Raw genomic sequence first — 19728 nt, forward strand, 5'->3', positions numbered from 1 at the left:
AAATTTATAAGTATATGGTTTCTGATTTGGTGTAATACTTGGAAAAGTGTACTTACCTTATGACTCTAAAGTGAATCATTTATAATTGTTTTCTTTCATTTTTTTAATGTTTAAATCTAATCCCTCTGGAATTTTGATGTGAGGTTTCATGTTTATTTAATGTTAAACTTCTTTTTTTAAGAGTAATATTTTTACTTTTTAAAGAGAAAAGCTGGACTTCCCCAGTGGTCCATGGTTAAGAATCTGCCTGTCAATGCAGGGGACATGGGTTCAGTCCCTGGTCTGGGAAGATCCCACACGCAGTGGAGCAGCTAAGCCCACATGCTGCAACAACAGCAGCCACCGCAATGAGAAGCCCACGCTCAGCGACGAAGAGTAGCCCCTGCTTGTCGCAACTAGAGAAAGCCAGCGCAGAGCAACGAAGACCCACATGCAGCCATAAATTGTTCAGCTGCTCAGTTGTGTCTGACTCCTTGCGACACCATGGACTGCAGCCGTAAATACATAAATAAATAGAGTGGTATTGGAGAGGACTCTTGAGAAGCCCTTGGACAGCAAGGAGATTCAACAAGTCAATCCTAAAGGAAATCAATCCTGAATATTCAGTGAAAGGACTGATGCTGAAGCTGAAGCTCCAATGCTTTGGCCACTTGATGCAAAGAGCTGACTCATTGGAAAAGACCCTGATGCTGGGAAAGATTGAAGGCAGGAGGAGAAGGCGACGACAGAGGATGAGATGGTTGGATGGGGTCGCTGATTCAATGGACATGAGTTTGAGCAAGCTCTGGGAGATGGTGAAGGACAGGGAAGCCTGGCATGCTGCAGTCCATGGGGTTGTAAAGAGTTGAACACGACTGAGTGATTGAGTTGAACTGAGAAGGAGCAAGAGAGGGAAAAGCTTCTTTTTTTTTTTTTTTCTGCACCCTGTGGCATGTGGGATCCTAGCTGCCTGACCAGGGGACTGAGTGCACACCCTCTGCATTGGAAGTGCAGATTCTTCACCACTGAACCTCTAGGCAAGTCTGAGAAAAGCTAGCTTATTGGTACCTTTACTTGAAATTTAGAAACTTGGTTAAAATTTGGGCATTTGGGAAATTTGGAATATTCTCATTTTTAATTCAGTCTGCCAGTTAATATGATGATTTAAAATTATTTTGAATAAGAATACTTGAAGGTACAGGATTATGCAGAAACAGAAGTGACTAAATACATTACATTTTCTTGATGATGTTTTTTTCTTTGGTACCAGGTGAAATAATGGATAACCTTACTTTAGAAGCTGGAGATGATGCTGGAAAGGTGAAATGGATGGATATCAGCGATAAACTCAAGCTTTATGCTAGTCACGCTCAGTTCATCAAAAGTGTGGCAGAGAAACGAGATGCACACTGGAGTAAGGACTCTGAGACTGGCTGCCCTGGGTAACAGCTCACAGTCTCCATGTAAGCCAAAAGCCAGGAAAGGAGCATGTACGGAGGAGAAGACAGTATCACAGAACTCATATGTAAAAAGGGCAGGGCAGGTCACTTGGAAATTATTCATTAAATGACAGGCAGTTAGGTTTTGCATCAGAATAAAATTAGCAAGTATGGTGAAACAACACATAATTTTCTGCTCTTCTGTCAAAAGCGCTGTAAACAATCATTTTGTATATATTTAAGCATGTATTAAACCAAATTGAAACAACTGATGCTCTTTGAAGAATCAGAATTCGAACAAAGATAAATTTAGATGAATTTCTGTTCAGCCATAATTTCTGCTTTCTATGTAATTCTTGTGTGTCAGTTTTGTTTTTCTCCATTGACTTTTGAGGTATGAAGGCTATTCCTATCGAATCAAGCGTCTCTCAGAGGAGTGCCGATCACTATCGCCTAATCTGATTTATCTTTAAATTATTTGGTTCACACTTTGCTTTATATGATCTTGTTGAAGCTGGTTTCAAAAACGGAAAACTTTTGTATTCTTGACTTTAGAGTTGTAAGTTATATGAGGAAATTTCAGTCACCCTTTTAGTCAAAAAAGATCAAGACCGATGAACAAAAGATCATGTTCTCATTTCCAAAAATTCTGAATTACAAAAATGTGTCCAGACAACTAGTAATTTAAATTTATATATGCATTCCACTCTACTGTAACTGTGGGGAAAGGCTACCCGCTGTAGTATTCTGGCCTAGAGAATTCCATGGACTGTATAGTCTGTAGGGTTGCAGAAGAGTTGGACATGACTAAGCCACTTTCACTTTCACTACTGTAACTGTATGTACCATAAATGAATTAAAAATGATGTTCAGAAAATAAGTGAAATGAGACAGAGGAGGTCTTTGGGAGTTAAAAGTGTCCTTTGTTAGGAAGGGGTTGTTAAGGACTGACTTAAGTTTTTGAGACTCACTGTTAACATTGTCCTTCTTTGAGGAAAGGAAAGAGTTGGTGTTCCAGGTGTTCTTGGAAGCAGGGAAGAGGAAGGAAGATAACACTTCCTTGTCTCAGTGGACCTATCACTTTCTGGCCTATATATCCGTTGGGAAAGTCCCATAGTACTAACACCTATCCACCTGAGGGAGGGACTGTCATAATTCCATCCTCATTCCGGTTGGACTATAGGTGGGTCATTTGAAGAAAAGGTGGTTTAGGGAATAGAGGCATGGTTGTTTTCTGCAGATATTTGATAAAGGTATTAGGCTAGAGAACAAAATGAGGGCTAAGATAAATTAACAAAAAAAGGTTTTGTTTTTTTCCCCCCTTATTTAGTGTCAAAGCTCTTGGTGGTAAACTTTAATTGAACTGACAGGAGGCTTTACTCCCCCTCTGTTTTGCTGAGAAACATTAGAATGTTTGATTTCAGGTTGTTGCCTCAAACCCCTCGGAAAGAGTTATAAGGTTTATGTTCAGTATTTGTTTTCTAAAATCCATAAAATCCTGGTCCTTGGGTGTGTATATGGGACTTGTGCTTGACAAGGATGTGCTTCCCTGAGTGAAGGGTAGGACGACCTTGACCCAGCGTGGAAGAATTTGATTCTTCTTTCACTGTTTGACAGGAAGAAATTGCTTCTTACTGACACTGAAAAGGATTTTCTAAAACAAGCTGCTAACAAAATCTCTCGAGAAAGCTTGAGTACTTGCCTGAAGAATGACATTTATTTATGTTTTAATAGTTTTGATGCATCTAAACTGACATTAGTGAAGATTTTAGGTTGTATTAAAAATTGTCTTTAAAGAATAACTAAAGCACATGATCCACATGTTGCATTTTAGAGTTTTCATTGGAACGTTTACAAAGTATGTAAAACGATAAAACTACTATACACTGTGGACAGGGTAGAAGTAGGTAATCTCACTGTAAGTATCCAGCACCATCTATAATAGAGAAAAAACTGATTAAAATTTTAGTTTAAGACATTTCTGGAGGAATATCTACTCCTATAATAGGTGATATTGCTTTCACATTTGCCTTTCTTATATTTTAGATATAAGGAACATTTTTGTTTTTTAGAGACATTTAGTCAAATAAATAGTGTGGATACCATTTCTTGACTATCTATGTTATAGCTCTCAATCCTCACAAGAATCCTGTGAAGTTAGGTGGTATTATTCCCACTTCACAGATGAAAATGAAATTTAGAAAGGTTGCCCCAAGGTTTATTCAGTAAGCAACAGAACTGGATTTGCGAGGTCCCAGAAACAATTCTCTGTCTTTTGTGTTCCTGACTAAGGTTGTGAAGCTTTTATTATTTCTTACTTTAAGTTTGTAGTTTGGTAGATTCTTTATTACTTAAGCAATACTCATGTTATCCATAGCACATTTATGGCTTGTTACTTGAAATTTAAGAGCCACATCTGATTTGGCTCATGTTACTGAGCTTGTTGGCGTAATCATGGCCCAGAGACGACTTATTGATCATATCTTAACCTACGGATGAGTGGTTACGCCCAGTGTTTGTCTTGGTAGCAGGTTGTTCTTAAGACTTTAAAGCATTTCAAATGCAAATAGAAGCAAGATACTAAACCTACCAAAGAGGGTGCCTAAAATTTCTAACCACTTTCAGAAGCTAAATGCTACTCTGTCTTACAGTATAAGGACTTACGGTGGTTGCTGTTATTTTCTGAAATATTTGTGAAGTTTTAATAAATATATTGATTTTAAAGTACATCATCTGAAGAAGCACGTGTAATTTTTTTGGTCTTGTTTACATCTATTTTAATCATATTATTAACATCAGTATGGGCACAATCTGAGGCTATTCAACTCTTAGGATAAAAGTATTTAAAATGTATGCTGCTGCTGCTGCTACATCACTTCAGTGTGTCCGACTCTGTGTGACCCCATGGACGGCAGCCCAACAGGCTCCCCCGTCCCTGGGATTCTCCAGGCAAGAACACTGGAGTGGGTTGCCATTTCCTTCTCCAATGCATGTATATAATCTTCAGTTAGTTCAGTTGCTCAGTTGTGTCCGACTCTTTGCGACCCCATGGACTGCAGCACGCCAGGCCTCCCTGTCCATCACCAGCTCCCGAAGTTTACTCAAACTCGTGCCCATTGAGTTGGTGATGCCACGCAACCATCTCATCCTCTGTCGCCCCCTGTCCTCCCGCCTTCAGTCTTTCCCAGCACCAGGGTCTTTTCCAGTGAGTCAGTTCTTCGCATCAGGTGGCCAAAGTATTGGAGTTTCAGCTTCAGCATTGGTCCTTTCAATGAATATTCAGGATTGATCTCCTTTAGCATAGATTGGTTGGATCTCCTTGCTGTCCAAGAGACTCTGAAGAGTCTTCTCCAACACCACCGTTCAAAAGCATCAATTTTAATTTTATTTGACATGAATTCAGATATTTAAAAGGAATATACCTTTTTGGTCTCTTTCTCTGTTTTATATATATTTTAAATGAAAGCAAACTTGGGTGAGAATCAGAGTAGAAGTCTCAAAGTTTGTAGAGTTTCCATCGAGAGTGCTGATGCTTTTGTGTTAAGGAGATTTGTTGCCTTGCCTGGAGATGAGAGCGTTTCTAGATTTGGTAGTTTCAGAGTGGATTTTTCTCACTGTTAACTATGAATTGTCCATAAGACAAAAATAAGCTTGAGGTAAAATTTACTGTTTGAAATTTCTTAACCTAATTTATGTAAGCTGAAATTTTGTCAAATGCTATGGGCATTATCAAAAGAATACCTTTTTAGATCTGCTGAAATTCTGATCTAATGATCTTGGAGGAAAATGAGTTTATAACTCATGAGTTTTACCTTAGGTCGATTACTTGGGTTCCATTCGGCCATAGATTTTTATGGTTCAGAAGAATTATTCTTACCTTTTCTGAGATTAAATATCACTTGATTTTATCAGTATAACCATAGCAAAAAAGTCTTACCCAAAGAAGCCCTAAAAAAAAATTATTGGGATAGCTTCAGCCCATTAAGTAGATTTGTAGTTTATAGTAGCTTAAAAATGAATACTTACCCCAAGTTGGTTCAAGATAGAAATGATTAACTGTGAAAGAAAAAAATATCAAGGATCAGTGAAAACAATGGGTTTAGCTTTAGCTTATTTTTAACTTAGTATGTATATAAGCTAAACTATTTTCTATATGAAAATCTTTGTTTTTGCTGAGAAATTAATTCCATTTTGCTGCTTATGTTTTATTTAGGTGATGTAAGATTTTAAAATGAATATGCAAGATTTAGATTTGAACTCCCTTAATTCATAGAACTGTTTTTTTGTAACTGCTTTGTAATGGTATTTACTATATCTGAAATACAGAAAATTGATGTGAATGGTTGAGAAACTGGCTGTATACACTTATATACAAGTGCCATCTTTCTTAAATTGTGTGTGAATTCCCTGTGAGAACGATACTTGGACCAGAATTTTAGGACAGCTACGATTTTGCTTCTAGGGTTTGCTTACACAGGCAGTTCCACTTGTTAGTATTGCTTCGTAGCTTTCATGGGGCCCTGTTCTAAGAGACCGGCAGCTTGCTTGAGGAATCGACCCCTGTGTCAAAAAGGCAAATGCCTCTGTTTATAGTGCTGTCCATCCCAACATATGTGCAAGAATGTGTAAGCTAAACACTGGTCTGCTTATTCTTAGGCAAGAACAATACCCTTAAATAAAATTCAGAAAAATAAAGTATAGTATTATGAAATCAGATTTGGTAACTTTCGAATAAGTCGTATGTGTGAGGAGTCAGTATTTTCACTGGAAGAGACTTTGGCGGTAAATCAATACATCTACCCAAGGTCACACAGCTAATTTAAAGATGAGCTTAGAATCTGGACTTACCCACCACAGGCCAGTGCTGTTTTAGCCATGTTTTGATGTGAAGATGAACTTGCCGATTTTGGAATCATCAATAATTAATTGTTGACAGTAGTTTCCCCAGACATTTTCAGAATATGTATTCATATATATATATGTATATATATAAATTCTAACATGATTAGGAGTATGCTAGAACTTCTATGATTTACATTTGGAAATGGACTATCATAATGCTTAGAGTGGATTGTAGAAAGAGCACTAATTAAAACTTGGCTTGTGCTCTTATTTAGTTTGACCTTAAAGTTTTTGGAACACTTAAATATTCCTCAGGATGATTGCCTTTAAATAATCTGTATAGACGAATCCTGAAAAGTTTTACCGCAGGCAAACAATAATTTAGGCCTGACTTTCTGCCATTTTTATGAAATACTGCAGGTCTCTAATTCTAAGATGCCATCAGCTATAAAGTATACCATTTAGTTAATGATGCATCTTAAAGAAAAAGATATCCCAGGTTAAATACATCCGCTGTGAGAGGTATCTAGATTTCAGAAAATGTTTGTGTGCAAAGTATGTGGGAAATGAAATTTTTTAGTTTTCTCTTTTTTAACTCCCAAGTGTTTTACCTGTGTTTTCATAAACTGAAACTCAAAAAAACTATATCAATATAGGGCCTCATTAAAAAGTTGAACTTTGTGCAGTTCAGTAAAAAATTATCTATTGGGATTTAAGTTTGATTATAATATGCATTTATGCAAATGCTTCATTAGTGAAGAAATAGTCAAGTCTATTTCATCTCTCCTAAAGTAGTTTCTTCTATAACTCTTAAATCTTTTGACTCTTCACCTTCATCCTCATCGATGATAGAACAGGTTGTTTTGTCAGTTTATAGTTTGGAGAAGATGAATAAGTGAATGTAGAGCTGCTTGCATGCATTGAGATAGTTTTCTGGCTTTGAACTTAACAACTGTGCTTTATTTCATTTCCAAATGAACTGGATTAATAAAGACAGTAATTTGTATGATGAACTGGCTCATCTTCAGTGTAATGTGTTGTTGTAGGTGTTGAATGTAGTGTCTTTATAAACTTTATAGATTAACAGGGCAGTATTTACCGCTATGAGATCATTAAGTGTCAGGACCTAGAATAAAGAGGACACAATCAAATAATCAAGAAGTTATAATTCAGCATTTTATCTTTTGTATGTTATATATTTTATAATAACTTGATTAATGAAAACAGCTTTTTGGAATTCTTAGCTTATATAAAAGGACATTAGTAAGATTGAGATTCACTGATATTTTAAGGCTTCCACTCCCCCTCCCACACCATGGTACCCACCCAGCCTTCACACCTGCTATCTCTGGAAACATATAGTCCAAATTTTTTATTCTGTTGTTGTTGTTGACTGCAAATGTAGCTGGGATTTCTTGGAAAGATGATGAAACTTACGCTTACGATGTTGGAAAAAAGACTATATTTGGGAATCTTTTTTTTTTGTTTTTTTTGGGCAAGACTCACAGCTTGCAGAATCTTAGCTCCTTGACCAGGAATGGAACCTTGGCCCATCAGTGAAAGTGCCAAGTCCTAACCACCGGAGACCAGGAAATTCCCAATAACTTCACAACTTTAATAATATAATTTCCTATAATTATAATAGAAGTATTGTTAAAAATTTGGAATTAATATGCTGTGTTATACACTATTTTTTGGTTTGTGACTTTGTCATTCTGTGTAATTTTTCCTCATCCAGTAAAGTCTTGTCAAAAGTAAAATTTACATAATCCTTTTATACCATAACCATAACCTTAAATCTAGTTCAAAGGCTTCACTAATGGTTCCCACTAATGGTCCCCAAAGGATAATGAGAACCATTATTTTTGGTATCAACTTCCTTTCCAAATGAATCTCAAGAGTTTTCAAGGTTTTTGTACCCATTTAAATACTTTCTTGAAGGAAAACTTTAAGTATAATTACCTGATTTGGATTATTAGGAAATGGGAAAGGAAGAGGAATTGGAATCTACAAAAAAAAAAAAAAAGGGGGGGGCGGGGGAGGGGAAGTGAGTTGTGAATAAAACAAAGTGGAACATTTTGTTTTAGCTTTTTTTCCTCATGTGTTCATTGATTACTCGTCAGTCCATCCACCCACCCAAGTATTTATTGAGCAATTATATGCTCTCATGGAGCCCACCTTCTAGTTGGTGGAAATTAGACTCTAGATTGAACTTCAAGTCATATTTTTCTTGTAAAAAGTATGTTTATTTTGCTTAAGTAGTCAAACCTAAAGCCCAGAAACCTGCCTTATGCGTTGATAGTTTTGGTAGGCCATCTTTGCCTGATTTTTAATACTGTTCTGCCATCTGGTGGAAGGAAGAGCATCTGTTTCAAATACTAGTAATTCTTTTTATCGCCACATGTGTGTGCTAAGTCTCTTTTGTGGTGTCCAGCTCTTTACGATCCTATATACTGTAGCCCACCAGGCTCCCTCTATGCATGGAATTCTCTGGGCAAGAATTACACATAGATTTACATAATTTTAGGCATATGATTTTAGTAGCAATTAATAAATTCAAATTATAAACCAAGACTCCAAGGTTTTGCATCAATTTAAAACAAATCTTACTGGATTTCAGCCAAAAAAAGAGAAAAGAACCAGTGTACCTGACTGGAAACAAATAGCAGTTAGTTATAAACGCAAAAACTTAGAAATTTAGTGTCTTAAGAGTCCATTGCATGCAGGCTAAGTCCTTATGCTTCAGTTGTGTCTGACTCTTTACGACCCTATGGACTGTAGCCTGCCAGGCTCCTTTGTCCATGGAATTCTCCAGCCAAGAATATGGCAGTGGGTTGCCATCCTCCAGGGGATCTTCCTGACCCAGGGATTGAACCTGTGTCTCTTAGGTCTCCTGCATTGGCAGGCAGGTTCTTTACCATGAGTGCCACTTGGGAAGCCTCAGAGTCCGTTATGTCATGGGAAAACATTAAAGGGAAAGAATGTTCCACTGAGGACAGTCACTTTAGTAACAGCTTACAAAAGCCTACTTAAAGCGGAGAAACAGTTTGAAATTAAATATAAGCAAAGGGAAGTTATTTTGTTACATTTAAATATGAAAAAAATTATGCAAAGTTGTGTTTCTACTTTAAAAGTATTTAGACAATAGACAAGCAGTTAAACAAGATGCTATTTTAAAATGTGTATAAACTTTTCCAAACAACATTGCCTAGCTATTGTTTATGTTATGTGTCCCAGCCTGTGTTGTAGCTTCATTGCGCTGGTTGTTCCCTGAGCTGCCACGTCCTCAGCACTGACTGTTCCTGTACCTGGAGTGCCTCACTCCTCATAACCTGGCTTGGCTGTCTCTCCTCTGTGAATGAACTCTGACGCACAGCCTAAGTCAGTTGGATTTGGATTTCCGTCTAGAAGCACTTAGCAAATTATTGGGTTGGCCAAAAACTTCATTGGAGTTTTTCCATTAAGATGTTACAGAAAAACCTGAGCAAAATTTTTTGGCCAGCCCAGTGCATTTTTTTTTTTTTTTCATTTATGAATCTCTTTTCTTTATCAGATTGCAAGCTTACTCATATTTTTTGTTTTTCTAGCGATCACTATAGACCACTTTATCTGGCAGACAGTAAATATTAGCCAAATGAATCCTGTCTGTCCCAATAAAGGTGTTTCTGTTATGTAGTTAGTGTTGTTCTGGCCTTTATTAAACAAGATGTTGTAAGAATTCAGATATTAGAGACTGAAGAGGGTACAAGAAGAGCAAAATAATTGTATTGTTTGACCTGTGAGAAAACGTTAGGGGTGGGGGGAAAAACTTCTTAGAGAAGGCAACAAGGTGATTTAAAAGGAGAAAAAGAACAGGTAATATAGACAAAGGTTAGCATTCCCTTCCTGAAAGTATGGAGAAGGCAATGGCACCCCACTCCAGTACTCTTGCCTGGAAAATCCCATGGACGGAGGAGCCTGGTAGGCTGCAGTCCATGGGGTCCCTAAGGGTTGGACATGACTGAGCGACTTCACTTTCACTTTTCACTTTCATGCATTGGAGAAGGAAATGGCAACCCACTCCAGTGTTCTTGCCTGGAGAATTCCAGGGACGAGGGAGCCTGGTGGTCTGCTGTCTATGGGGTCGCACAGAGTTGGACACGACTGAAGCGTAACTAAGCTCATCATAGTCGAGGTAATTCAGTATAACCACCTCTTTGATCACAAGTGTAGGGAGAAATTGGAAGAAGTCACTGAAGCCCTGGAGGGGTACTTGCTCCCCTGGTCGCACTCTGCAAGCTGTGCAGGGAGGGAAGTCTGAATAGCTGCTGCCTGATGGTTTCTTAATGCCTTTTATGTCTGTGTCCAAATCTGCAAAGTGTTATAACTGTCATCCGACTAATAACGACTTTTTGTAACTTGAGATTTCCCCAAACCCATGCTTACCAGGGGCAGTTGTACAGGTGGGGCAAGTGGGATCTGAGGGGAAAATGTTGCTCCTTGGGGTGGGTAAGTGTTAAATCTCTGTAACAAGAGACATGATGTCAGTCATTTCAAACATTTAAAAACTTAAAATGATGAACGCATCATTTGAAAATACAACCAGAAGGTTACCTGAGCACTGGAACTTTCTCCAGATTGTTCAAGCTTGTAAAAAAAACAGCAACAAGGTAAAACAACATGAGGCAATGCGTTATTCATTACAAAGAGATTTGATTCTAAATGAGAACGGGCTTCAAGCCACTATCAAGCATTATACTCATCAGCGATGTACCTTTCTCTCTGGAATAAAAAGCAGTTGAGTCTAATGTATAAACTGTTATATTTAAAATGGATAACCACCACGGGTCAGGGGACTGTGCTCAGTGTCATGTGGCCGCCTGGATGGGAGGGGAGTTTGGGTAGAATGGATATATGTATATATATATATAACTAAATCGCTTTGCTGTCTACCTGAAACTATTATAACATTGTTAATTATCTATACTCCAATATAAAATAAAAAGTCAAAAGAAAAAAAAGCAGTTGAGTCTAATATAGAAAGATTGAATGAATTTTGTCCAGTAATTTAGACATTGTACTTTTTACCTTTGAACTTATTTCCAAAGAATATTCTTCTGTACATTTCATACATATTTCATACATAGGTACATATTGCATATCTCTTTATCTGCAAATCAACAGTGTTCTCAATTTAATTCTCAGCACTTAGAAGTTCAAAGTAGAGAGAGTATGGAAATGTAAACTTAAATTTGGTATCCCCAAATAAAAATTTGAAAGCTGCCTCACTTCTCTGAGAGCTCCTTTGTTAGAAAATGTGCAGGGAGCAGGTGTTCCTGCCTACTATTAATAGCTATGCTCAGTCAGCTCAGTCCTGTCTGACTCTTTGTGGGCCCCATAGACTGTGACCCACTGGGCTTCTCTGTGCCTGAGCTTCTCCAGGCAAAAATACTGGAGTGGGTTGCCATTTCCTATTCCAGGTGATCTTCCCAACCCAGGGCTCGAGCCCACGTCTCTTGTGTCTCCTGCATTGGCAGGCAGGTTCTTTACCACTAGTGCCACCTGGGAAATCCTCCTGCTTCCTAGGTGCCCCACATATTCAGATCATAATAAACACAGCTTAAACTCATAGATCTCATTTGTGTAGATGAGGAAGCACGTCTATAGTCAACATGAGACAAGTTGGGGTGAGGATACTGTAAATGAAACAATTTAAACTGCCTAATTAAGACTTAGGTCAGTGTGGAATACTTGCTCTATATTGCAAAGTTTGTTTGAGAGCTTCCTATATTCCAATTAGGACTCTTAACTGCATTGATGGATTTTTATCATCCTTGCACAGCTCTGAGGTAGTTCTTATAACTCATGATACAGGCTAGGAAGCCATGGGTTATTTCCTTGCTCAAGGTCATACAGCTTGCAGGACTTCCCTGGTGATCTGGTGGCTAAGACTTTGTGCCCCTAATGTGGGGGACCCAGGTTCGATCCCTGGTCTGGGAACTAGATCCCATGTTGGAACTAAGAGTTTGCATGCTACAAATAAAATATTCCACATGCCACAATGAAATCAAAGATCCTGTGTGCCACAACTAAGACCAACTCAACCAAATATATATATGTATATATATACATACATATATATTTTAAAAAGGTCATGCAGCTTGCAAATGGCACGCAGAGCTGGGATTTGTATGGGGAAGACCTTTGGACTGAAGAAGAGTGGTAATTCCTGGTTCTACAATTTTCCTGGGGTCCACTTTCCTCTTCCATGAAATGAAAAGATACAGGAAGTGCTTTCTAGGTACTGTCTCTAGGACAGAAATGGAATGGAAAATTGAGGGCAGTACTCACAGGGATGGGCAAAGCAGTGGCCATAATCAAAAGGCCAGCCAGAAGAAGACATTTCATTCTGAAGAAGGAGTCTGGAATTGAAGGGTTAGGAGATCATTTTTTTAGTTTTTTTCCAAGTCCTATTTCTATTATTAATAGACTGTTTAGTCAGAGGTGTTGAAATAGTGATGAGACTAAATTCTGCCCCTAGATCCAGGTTTTGTAAGCCTATGTCAGTGCTTTTAAAATGGTGTTTAGACAAGACATGCATTTCCTGGTTCATAATGTTACTCTTACCACTCTTTGTTGTAATCTCACGGTTCAACCTGTACTGCTTGGTCCCTGAAGTTATTCAAATTTGTGGTCTCTACCCACAAATCAAACATCAGTGTCATAGCATGCTTATTATTTGAGATACAGTACCACTGGCTCAAGTGAAATTTCTTACATATACAAATAAAGTATACAAATAAATCCATCTTGAGCTTCTACCCCCATGAGATTTACCAGGTCTTCACATGGTATGGATGCTATTACTGACAATTATAATTTCTCAAGAAGAAAATGATACGGGAAAAGTCTTGAAAGGCATTTTGGATTGGTAGAGAAAATGCACATTATGAATAAAGTCAATAAAGCAAGTCAATGTGGTCTTTACTGGCCAGCAGTTTCTGAAAGTAAACTTTTTATGATCTTAATTCACATTTAATTCAGATGAACTTACCTTAGGAGTTTCAAACCAAATCACTGTACTCTGAAATTGAATTTTGGAAGAAAAATCAATTTCATCATATTCCTATTAAGACTTGTCCCCAGCATCTGAAGCAAGTTGTATCTCTTGATACGCAAGTCACCCTTCAACTATTTTACCACATATGTACTTGAAACAACTCAGATTTATCTTTGTGCCATTTCACTTTGCCTGAGTTTAGACAGCCCATCTCCCTTTCCCCTCTTCACGTTTCTTCTTTGTATTTTTCTTCCTTCTGCATTCAAACCCTCGGCTTTTTTTCTTCCTTTGAAAAGTGGACCTATTCATTAAATTATCCAACACAGTAACTTTTACCAAGTGCAATAGAATCAGTCCAAAGTATACTGTGTCTTTTCAATTACCTTCGCTTCAAATGGTCCTTGGGCAACAAATTCAAAGAGCTGTGTGATCTAGAATCTCTATGCCCATCTCATATTTAAGCCATATTGCTAATGCCTTTGTGGTCATGGGTAATATGAGTCACAGAATTTGAAGCTAAATTGAATAATTGGTTCTACACTAGGAACACCAATGTCTAAAGAATTTAAATTACACAGAGATAGGCTTAAAGACTGATTACTGAGAAATAACTTAATCTCCTTGGCTGGGATTAATGTCTTTATCGCAAACAATTCACAATAAAAAAATTGTGATTATTAAGGATATTAAAATGCTTTTACAATATATCATCCAAGGCAGTTTTACCTGTGGGAGCCTTAACTAATAACATGTTTTAAAATTCTAAAACTTTCTATTATTAAATAATATTTTTATTTCAAAATGAAAGTTATTTTCAAATAAAACATTTTTAGTGAATATTTAGGTAGTATCCTTAGCATTAAAATCACTTTCATTATTTAAAAACATTTAAAATACTTAAAACATTAAAAATAGTAAATCAGGTCTTTTAATTTTACTGTTCTGAGCAAACGTGCAATTAGAAACTTGGTTTCTAATTCATTAGGACCTTCCGTGATATTTCTGTGTAGGCACGCATAAATAACATTTTGAATTTGGGGATAATTTCTAAATTTATTTCTGTAGTTGAAAGAAATTATAAACAATGCTTAATTAGAGTTTTTAATGTATTCTTAATTGAAGAATAATTACTTTATAATATTATGTTGGCTTCTGCCATACATCAACATGAATCAGCCATAGGTATACATATATATCCCCTCCTTCTTGAACCTCCCTCCCACCTCCCACCCCATCCCACCTGTCTAGGTTGTCTCAGAGCCCCAGTTTGAGTTCCCTGAGTCATATAGCAAATTCCCACTGGCTAGCTTAATTAGATTTTGATTAGTCACAGTGAACTTAATTATTTAGACATGACCTGGTGTGATGTGGTCTGATTAAGAACAAGTTAGTCATTGAACTAAGAAAAGAGATAATAAATACAATTTTGATTAAAAAAAAACAAAACTCTTCTACAAGTATCCTTCAGATAAAACACCCACGGGAATATTCTTTCAGTGACTATTACAAAAAGCCTCTAAATAACAACACAGTTTTGATTATTTGAAAAAGACAATTGTGTTGACATATTCCATTTCAGATGGGAAATGTGGAAAATTCCCCGTGGTCTAGTGGTTAGGACTCTGTACTTCTGCTCCAGAGCACAGGAGTTCAATTCCTGTTCAGGGAACTGAGATCCCAAATGTCAAGTTGCATGGCCAGGAAAAAAAAAGGATAATATGTAAAAGATATTTTATATTTAAAAAAATATATGGTAAGTAGATATTTAACTGGGTGACAGTTTTTTTATTGCCTTGTTCCAGCCCTTGTTAAACTTTATTTTGGTATCTTCTTTGTACAATCCGGCTTTTACTGTATTAATAGTTCCCAAAGAAGAGCTCAAATAAAGATACCAGCTTTCTCTTAGGACACATTGTCTTGCTATCAAATGACTAGTGGTGTTCATCTCTGACTACACGACATCAAGACTCCTCAGGGCCCTTCACTGTCTATTATCTTTACAGTCTCTTTATTTTGAGGACATGAAATGTGGAGAGATTTTGCCGGGCCTCCCTTTTATCAGACACACATGCACACCCGCACAGATGCTAAAATTAGTTGTATCAAGCAGTGTATAATCATCCTTATTTTAAACTGACTTTGGTGAAGAGTGCTTGGCTTTAGTTTTTTTCTGTTTAAACTTACATTATGACAAAAAACATTGATGAGCAGCTACCATTTAACAACTGAATATTTGTTTGCCATAGGAAACATCCCCCTCAACCACACTCACACTTTAATTTTTAATTTATTTATTTTTAATTGGAGGGGAATTGCTTTACGATATTGTGTTGGTTTCTACCATACATCACCGTGAATCAGCCAGAGTTATATATGTGTCCCTCTCTCGTGAACCTCCCTCCCACTTCCCACCCCTTCCCACCCCTAGAGGTTGTTTCAGAGCACCAGCTCTGAGTTCCCTGTGTTACACAGCAAATTCCCACTGGCTGTCTGATTTTACGCATGGCGATGTATATGTCTCAATGCTGCTCTCTCAATTTGTCCCACCCTCTCCTCCCCGCGGTGTGTTTACAAGTCTGTTCTCTTATGTTTGCGTCTCCATTGCCATTAGAGTCACTTCTAATGAGGTGGATGAACCTAGAGCCTATTACACGGAGTGAAGTAAATCAGAAAGAGAAAACAAACTAGAAATCCAGAAAAGTGGTACTGGGTGAACTTATTCTCACTTTTTTTTTAAGTAGTAGGTTTTAGAAAGTGTGATTTGATATGAACTATGAGCCCTGGCTTGGTCATTCACGTATAATTATTTAACTAAATGACTGTAAATAAACTTGAATAAGCGTTGGATGTATATGGATTTTTATTAGGATATTAAGATATTGACAATAACACACACCAGTAACAAAGAAACTTATTTCACTTTTTTGAAGTGCAGATGATACTGTGGACAAAATGAATGTATTTTTTTAGCTTTATAATCTCTAAGTATATTAAAAGTGGATGCAGAGAGTAATGAGTTAAACTCCTGTTCACAGTGTACAATATTTTACATATATTGACTCTTTAAGTTTAAAGTTTTATTTCTAAAGCTAATGGTAAATGCCCGGTGCCTATACTGTTATCAAGCAGTTACTCTCATTATCTTCTCAGACATGCAAGAATTTTGCTAAATATAAATCTACAAGTATCACATTGGATATACTTCAGAAGTGGTCAGAACAAAGGAGGAGGCTGGGTATTTTGAGTTCATTCAAAACAGGAGATTTTCATCTATGTCTTCTGTAAAAAAACAAACATAAAACATGCTTTTAGAAAGTAGTCAGAGCAGTAACATAAACCATGTTAGAACTAGGGCATCAGAGAAGCCATGAATAAGGCAGTACGACAGTGGTTCTCAGTCCTGGAAGGGTGTTAACATCACCCATGAAATAAAAAAATACATATCCTCGGGCCTAGCTCCTGGCCTCCTGAATCAGCATCCCTAGGGTGGACCAATGACATGCATACATTTAGGAAAGCTCTGCAGCTGGTTGTGAGCTCCTCGGTGGTTCAGCAGTAAAGAATCTACCTGTAATGTAGGAGACACAGGCACATGTGTTCCATCCCTGGGGCAGGAGGATCCTCTGGAGAAGGAAACGGCAACCCACTCTAGCATTCTTGCCTGGGAAATCCCACGGACAGAGGAGCCTGGTGGGCTACAGTGCATGGGGTTGCAAAGAACTGGACATGACTGTGCAACTGAGCACACAGGTAGTTCTGATGTAGGGTCAGAACCGCTGATAGAGGAGGCTGAGGGGAAACCCAGCCAAGAACTGCCAAATAGTAAGTCTCCTACATATGAAGCTTCAAGTTGCGAACTTTCAAAGATGTGAACATGCATTCTTAAGTCCAGTCACGTAAGTGCATTCGTATCTGGTGTACATTGTCACATGCGTGCATCCTCTACAATTAGCTATGGTTTTGTGTACTTTACTGTGCAGCACTGTACAGTACCTTTATTTCAAACCCAGGATGTCCAGAAGCAAGCGTAAGAGCAGTTGTATGTAGCTGATTGTATTAGACGGATACCTAGGCACATGTTGTTGGACTTAACGAACCAATTGAACGTGCTCTGGGAACGGAACTCATTTGTATGTAGGGGACTTACTGGACTAATCTATAAGGGTTGCTGAGATATAACCCAAATAAATAGAAGAATACATGAGTTTGGACAAGCTCTGGGAGTTGGTGATGGACAGGGAGGCCTGGCATGCTGCAATTCATGGGGTTGCAAAGAGTTGGACATGACTGAGTGACTGAACTGAACTGAAACCTGTCTGGAACACCAGACAGTTTCCCTGCCTGATGTCAGTCTTCATCTTGCCCCAGAGAGGGGAAGAGTACAGACTTCTGGTGTATTTCTCTTGAGCACTGGCTTCATTTGTAAAGTAGGGATAATAGTCTGCTTACTCATAAATTTACTTATATTTGCACTTATACTTTTTGTCTTCTTTCTGTTGTTTGGATGAGAGATGTTCCTCCTATTGTTTAGTCGCTCAGTCGTGTCTGACTCTTTGCAACCCCATAGACTGCAGCGCACCAGGCTTCCCTGTCCATTACCAACTCCCAGAACTTGATGAAATTCATGTCCATTGAATTGGTGATGCTCTCTAACCATCTCATCCTCTGCTGCCCCCTTCTCCTTTTGCCTTCAATCCTTCCCAGCGTCAGGGTCTTTTCCAATGAGTCATCAGGTGGCCAAAGTATTGGAGCTTCAGCACCTGTCCTTCCAATGAATATTCAGAGTTGATTTCCTTTAGGATTGACTGGTTTGATCTCCTTGCTGTCCAAGGGACTCTCAAGAGTCTTCTCTAGCACGATGCTTCTCTAGTTTGAAAGCATCAATTCTTCCGCACTCAGCCCTCCTGTTGACTTGGAAGCGAATCCTCTGCCTGTGTTCAGGGTCTCTTCACCCCCATTTTCCTCTTTTTTTCTTATATCCACAGTCTTTCCTTTTCCTTCTTTTTTTAACCAGGTCCTTCCCATTAATGTTTAACTATGCTGCATATCCAGCCTTGAGAGCAGTGCCTGGCACTGTGCAGACTACCAGTAAAGATTTGTTGAAGGAAGGAATGAATGAGTGAGAGCTCAAGCCTCTTTTATTCTCAGAAATTCTTCTCTCAACTCTGTATCCCTCTCTAGCTCATTCCTGCCTTCAAACCTCCTCCCTTTAGCCTTTCTCGTCACCTCTTCTTTCTTACTGTGTCTGGCTTTCATCTTGACAGTTTCACAAAAACAGCTCTTCCAAGGCTACTGAGGGTATCCTTATTTCTACATCCATTGGAAATTCTTTTTAACTTTACTTGACTTCTCAGCAGCATGTAGCACTGTGGTCTCCTCCTCCTCTTTGAAACACCTCCAGAGATGTGGCCCTCTCCTCTTTTCTTTTTCCTTGCAGGAGCCTCTTCATTCTCCTTCACGAACTCCATCCTCCTCTGTCCATTGTCTGGATGTTGCTCCTTGGTACTCAATGCAAGACCCTTTCCCATGTAACTCGGCACCTTGTCCTTAGGGAATTGATTTCTTTTCCTGGTATCAGTTATTTTCTGTATGCTGGCAATCCCCAAATACATATTTCAACTCCCCAACTCTGTCTTGAAAAGCAGACCCATATATTCAACTATCAACTGTATGCTGTCAGGACTTGAAAACTCAATGTGTCCCAAATGGGATTTAACATTTTCCCCAAGCCAGCTTCTGTTCTTGTGCTTACTGTTTCAGTGGAAAGTACCTCTCCTTGGTCTGCCCGACCTGAGCCAGGAACCTGGGCACTGTACCCCTCTTCCTCTCAGGCTCTCAACTGCCCGCTTCCCACCTCCACGTATTTCTTATCAAACATTGTCTTATTATTTCTACACACTATACATATTGAATATGTTTGTATTCTCAACTATATCTTGAATATGTTGATATTTAAAAATATATTTGAGGGGACTTCTCTGGCAGTCCAGCGGTTAAGACTCTGCTTCCAACACAGGGGCCATGGGTTCAATCCCTGGTAGGGGAACTAAGATCCCACATGCTGCGTGGCCAGGCCAAGAAAATATACAAATAAATAAAAAATAAAATAAATATAGTTGAAATATGTTTACTTGTCTTCCCCCCCTCCCCACTGCTGCTGCTGCTGCTAAGTTGCTTCAGTCATGTCCGACTCTGTGCGACCCCCACTACAACTGCCCTAATTCAAGTTCTCATCAGTTTTTTGCCTGGATTTACCACAAGGGTTCTCTGGCTTTTCCACAATGTAACCAGAAGAATCTTTCTTAAATACAAATCCAGTGAAATCACTGCCCTGTTTAAAGCACTTTGGTGATCCTCCAGTACTCTGAGGATAACGTCTTTAACTGGCTTAGTAGGACCTGCATGATGTGACTTGTTTCTCCCGTTAGT

General features: G+C 38.3%; 2 protein-coding genes across 3 annotated transcripts in view; one reads left to right on the forward strand and one right to left on the reverse strand.

Moving 5' to 3' along the window:
- NUDT9 (nudix hydrolase 9) overlaps positions 1 to 4145 on the forward strand; it is a 37360-nt gene extending 33215 nt beyond the window's left edge. For both annotated transcript variants that reach the window (XM_070791756.1, XM_019963073.2), the window contains one exon: positions 1250 to 4145. In XM_070791756.1, coding sequence (XP_070647857.1) covers positions 1250 to 1425 — 176 coding nt within the window. In that variant the 3' untranslated portion in view covers positions 1426 to 4145. The remainder of the gene's footprint in view (positions 1 to 1249) is intronic.
- Positions 4146 to 16141: 11996 nt separating this feature from the next.
- The window catches only part of SPARCL1 (SPARC like 1), a 52834-nt gene continuing 49247 nt past the window's right edge, over positions 16142 to 19728 (reverse strand). Inside the window, exon 11 of the mRNA XM_019963074.2 lies at positions 16142 to 16578. Within this exon, the coding sequence (XP_019818633.2) occupies positions 16550 to 16578 (29 nt within the window). The 3' untranslated portion in view covers positions 16142 to 16549. The remainder of the gene's footprint in view (positions 16579 to 19728) is intronic.

Source organism: Bos indicus, chromosome 6 (genome assembly GCF_029378745.1).
Source record: "Bos indicus isolate NIAB-ARS_2022 breed Sahiwal x Tharparkar chromosome 6, NIAB-ARS_B.indTharparkar_mat_pri_1.0, whole genome shotgun sequence".
Classification (NCBI taxonomy): Eukaryota; Metazoa; Chordata; class Mammalia; order Artiodactyla; family Bovidae; genus Bos; species Bos indicus.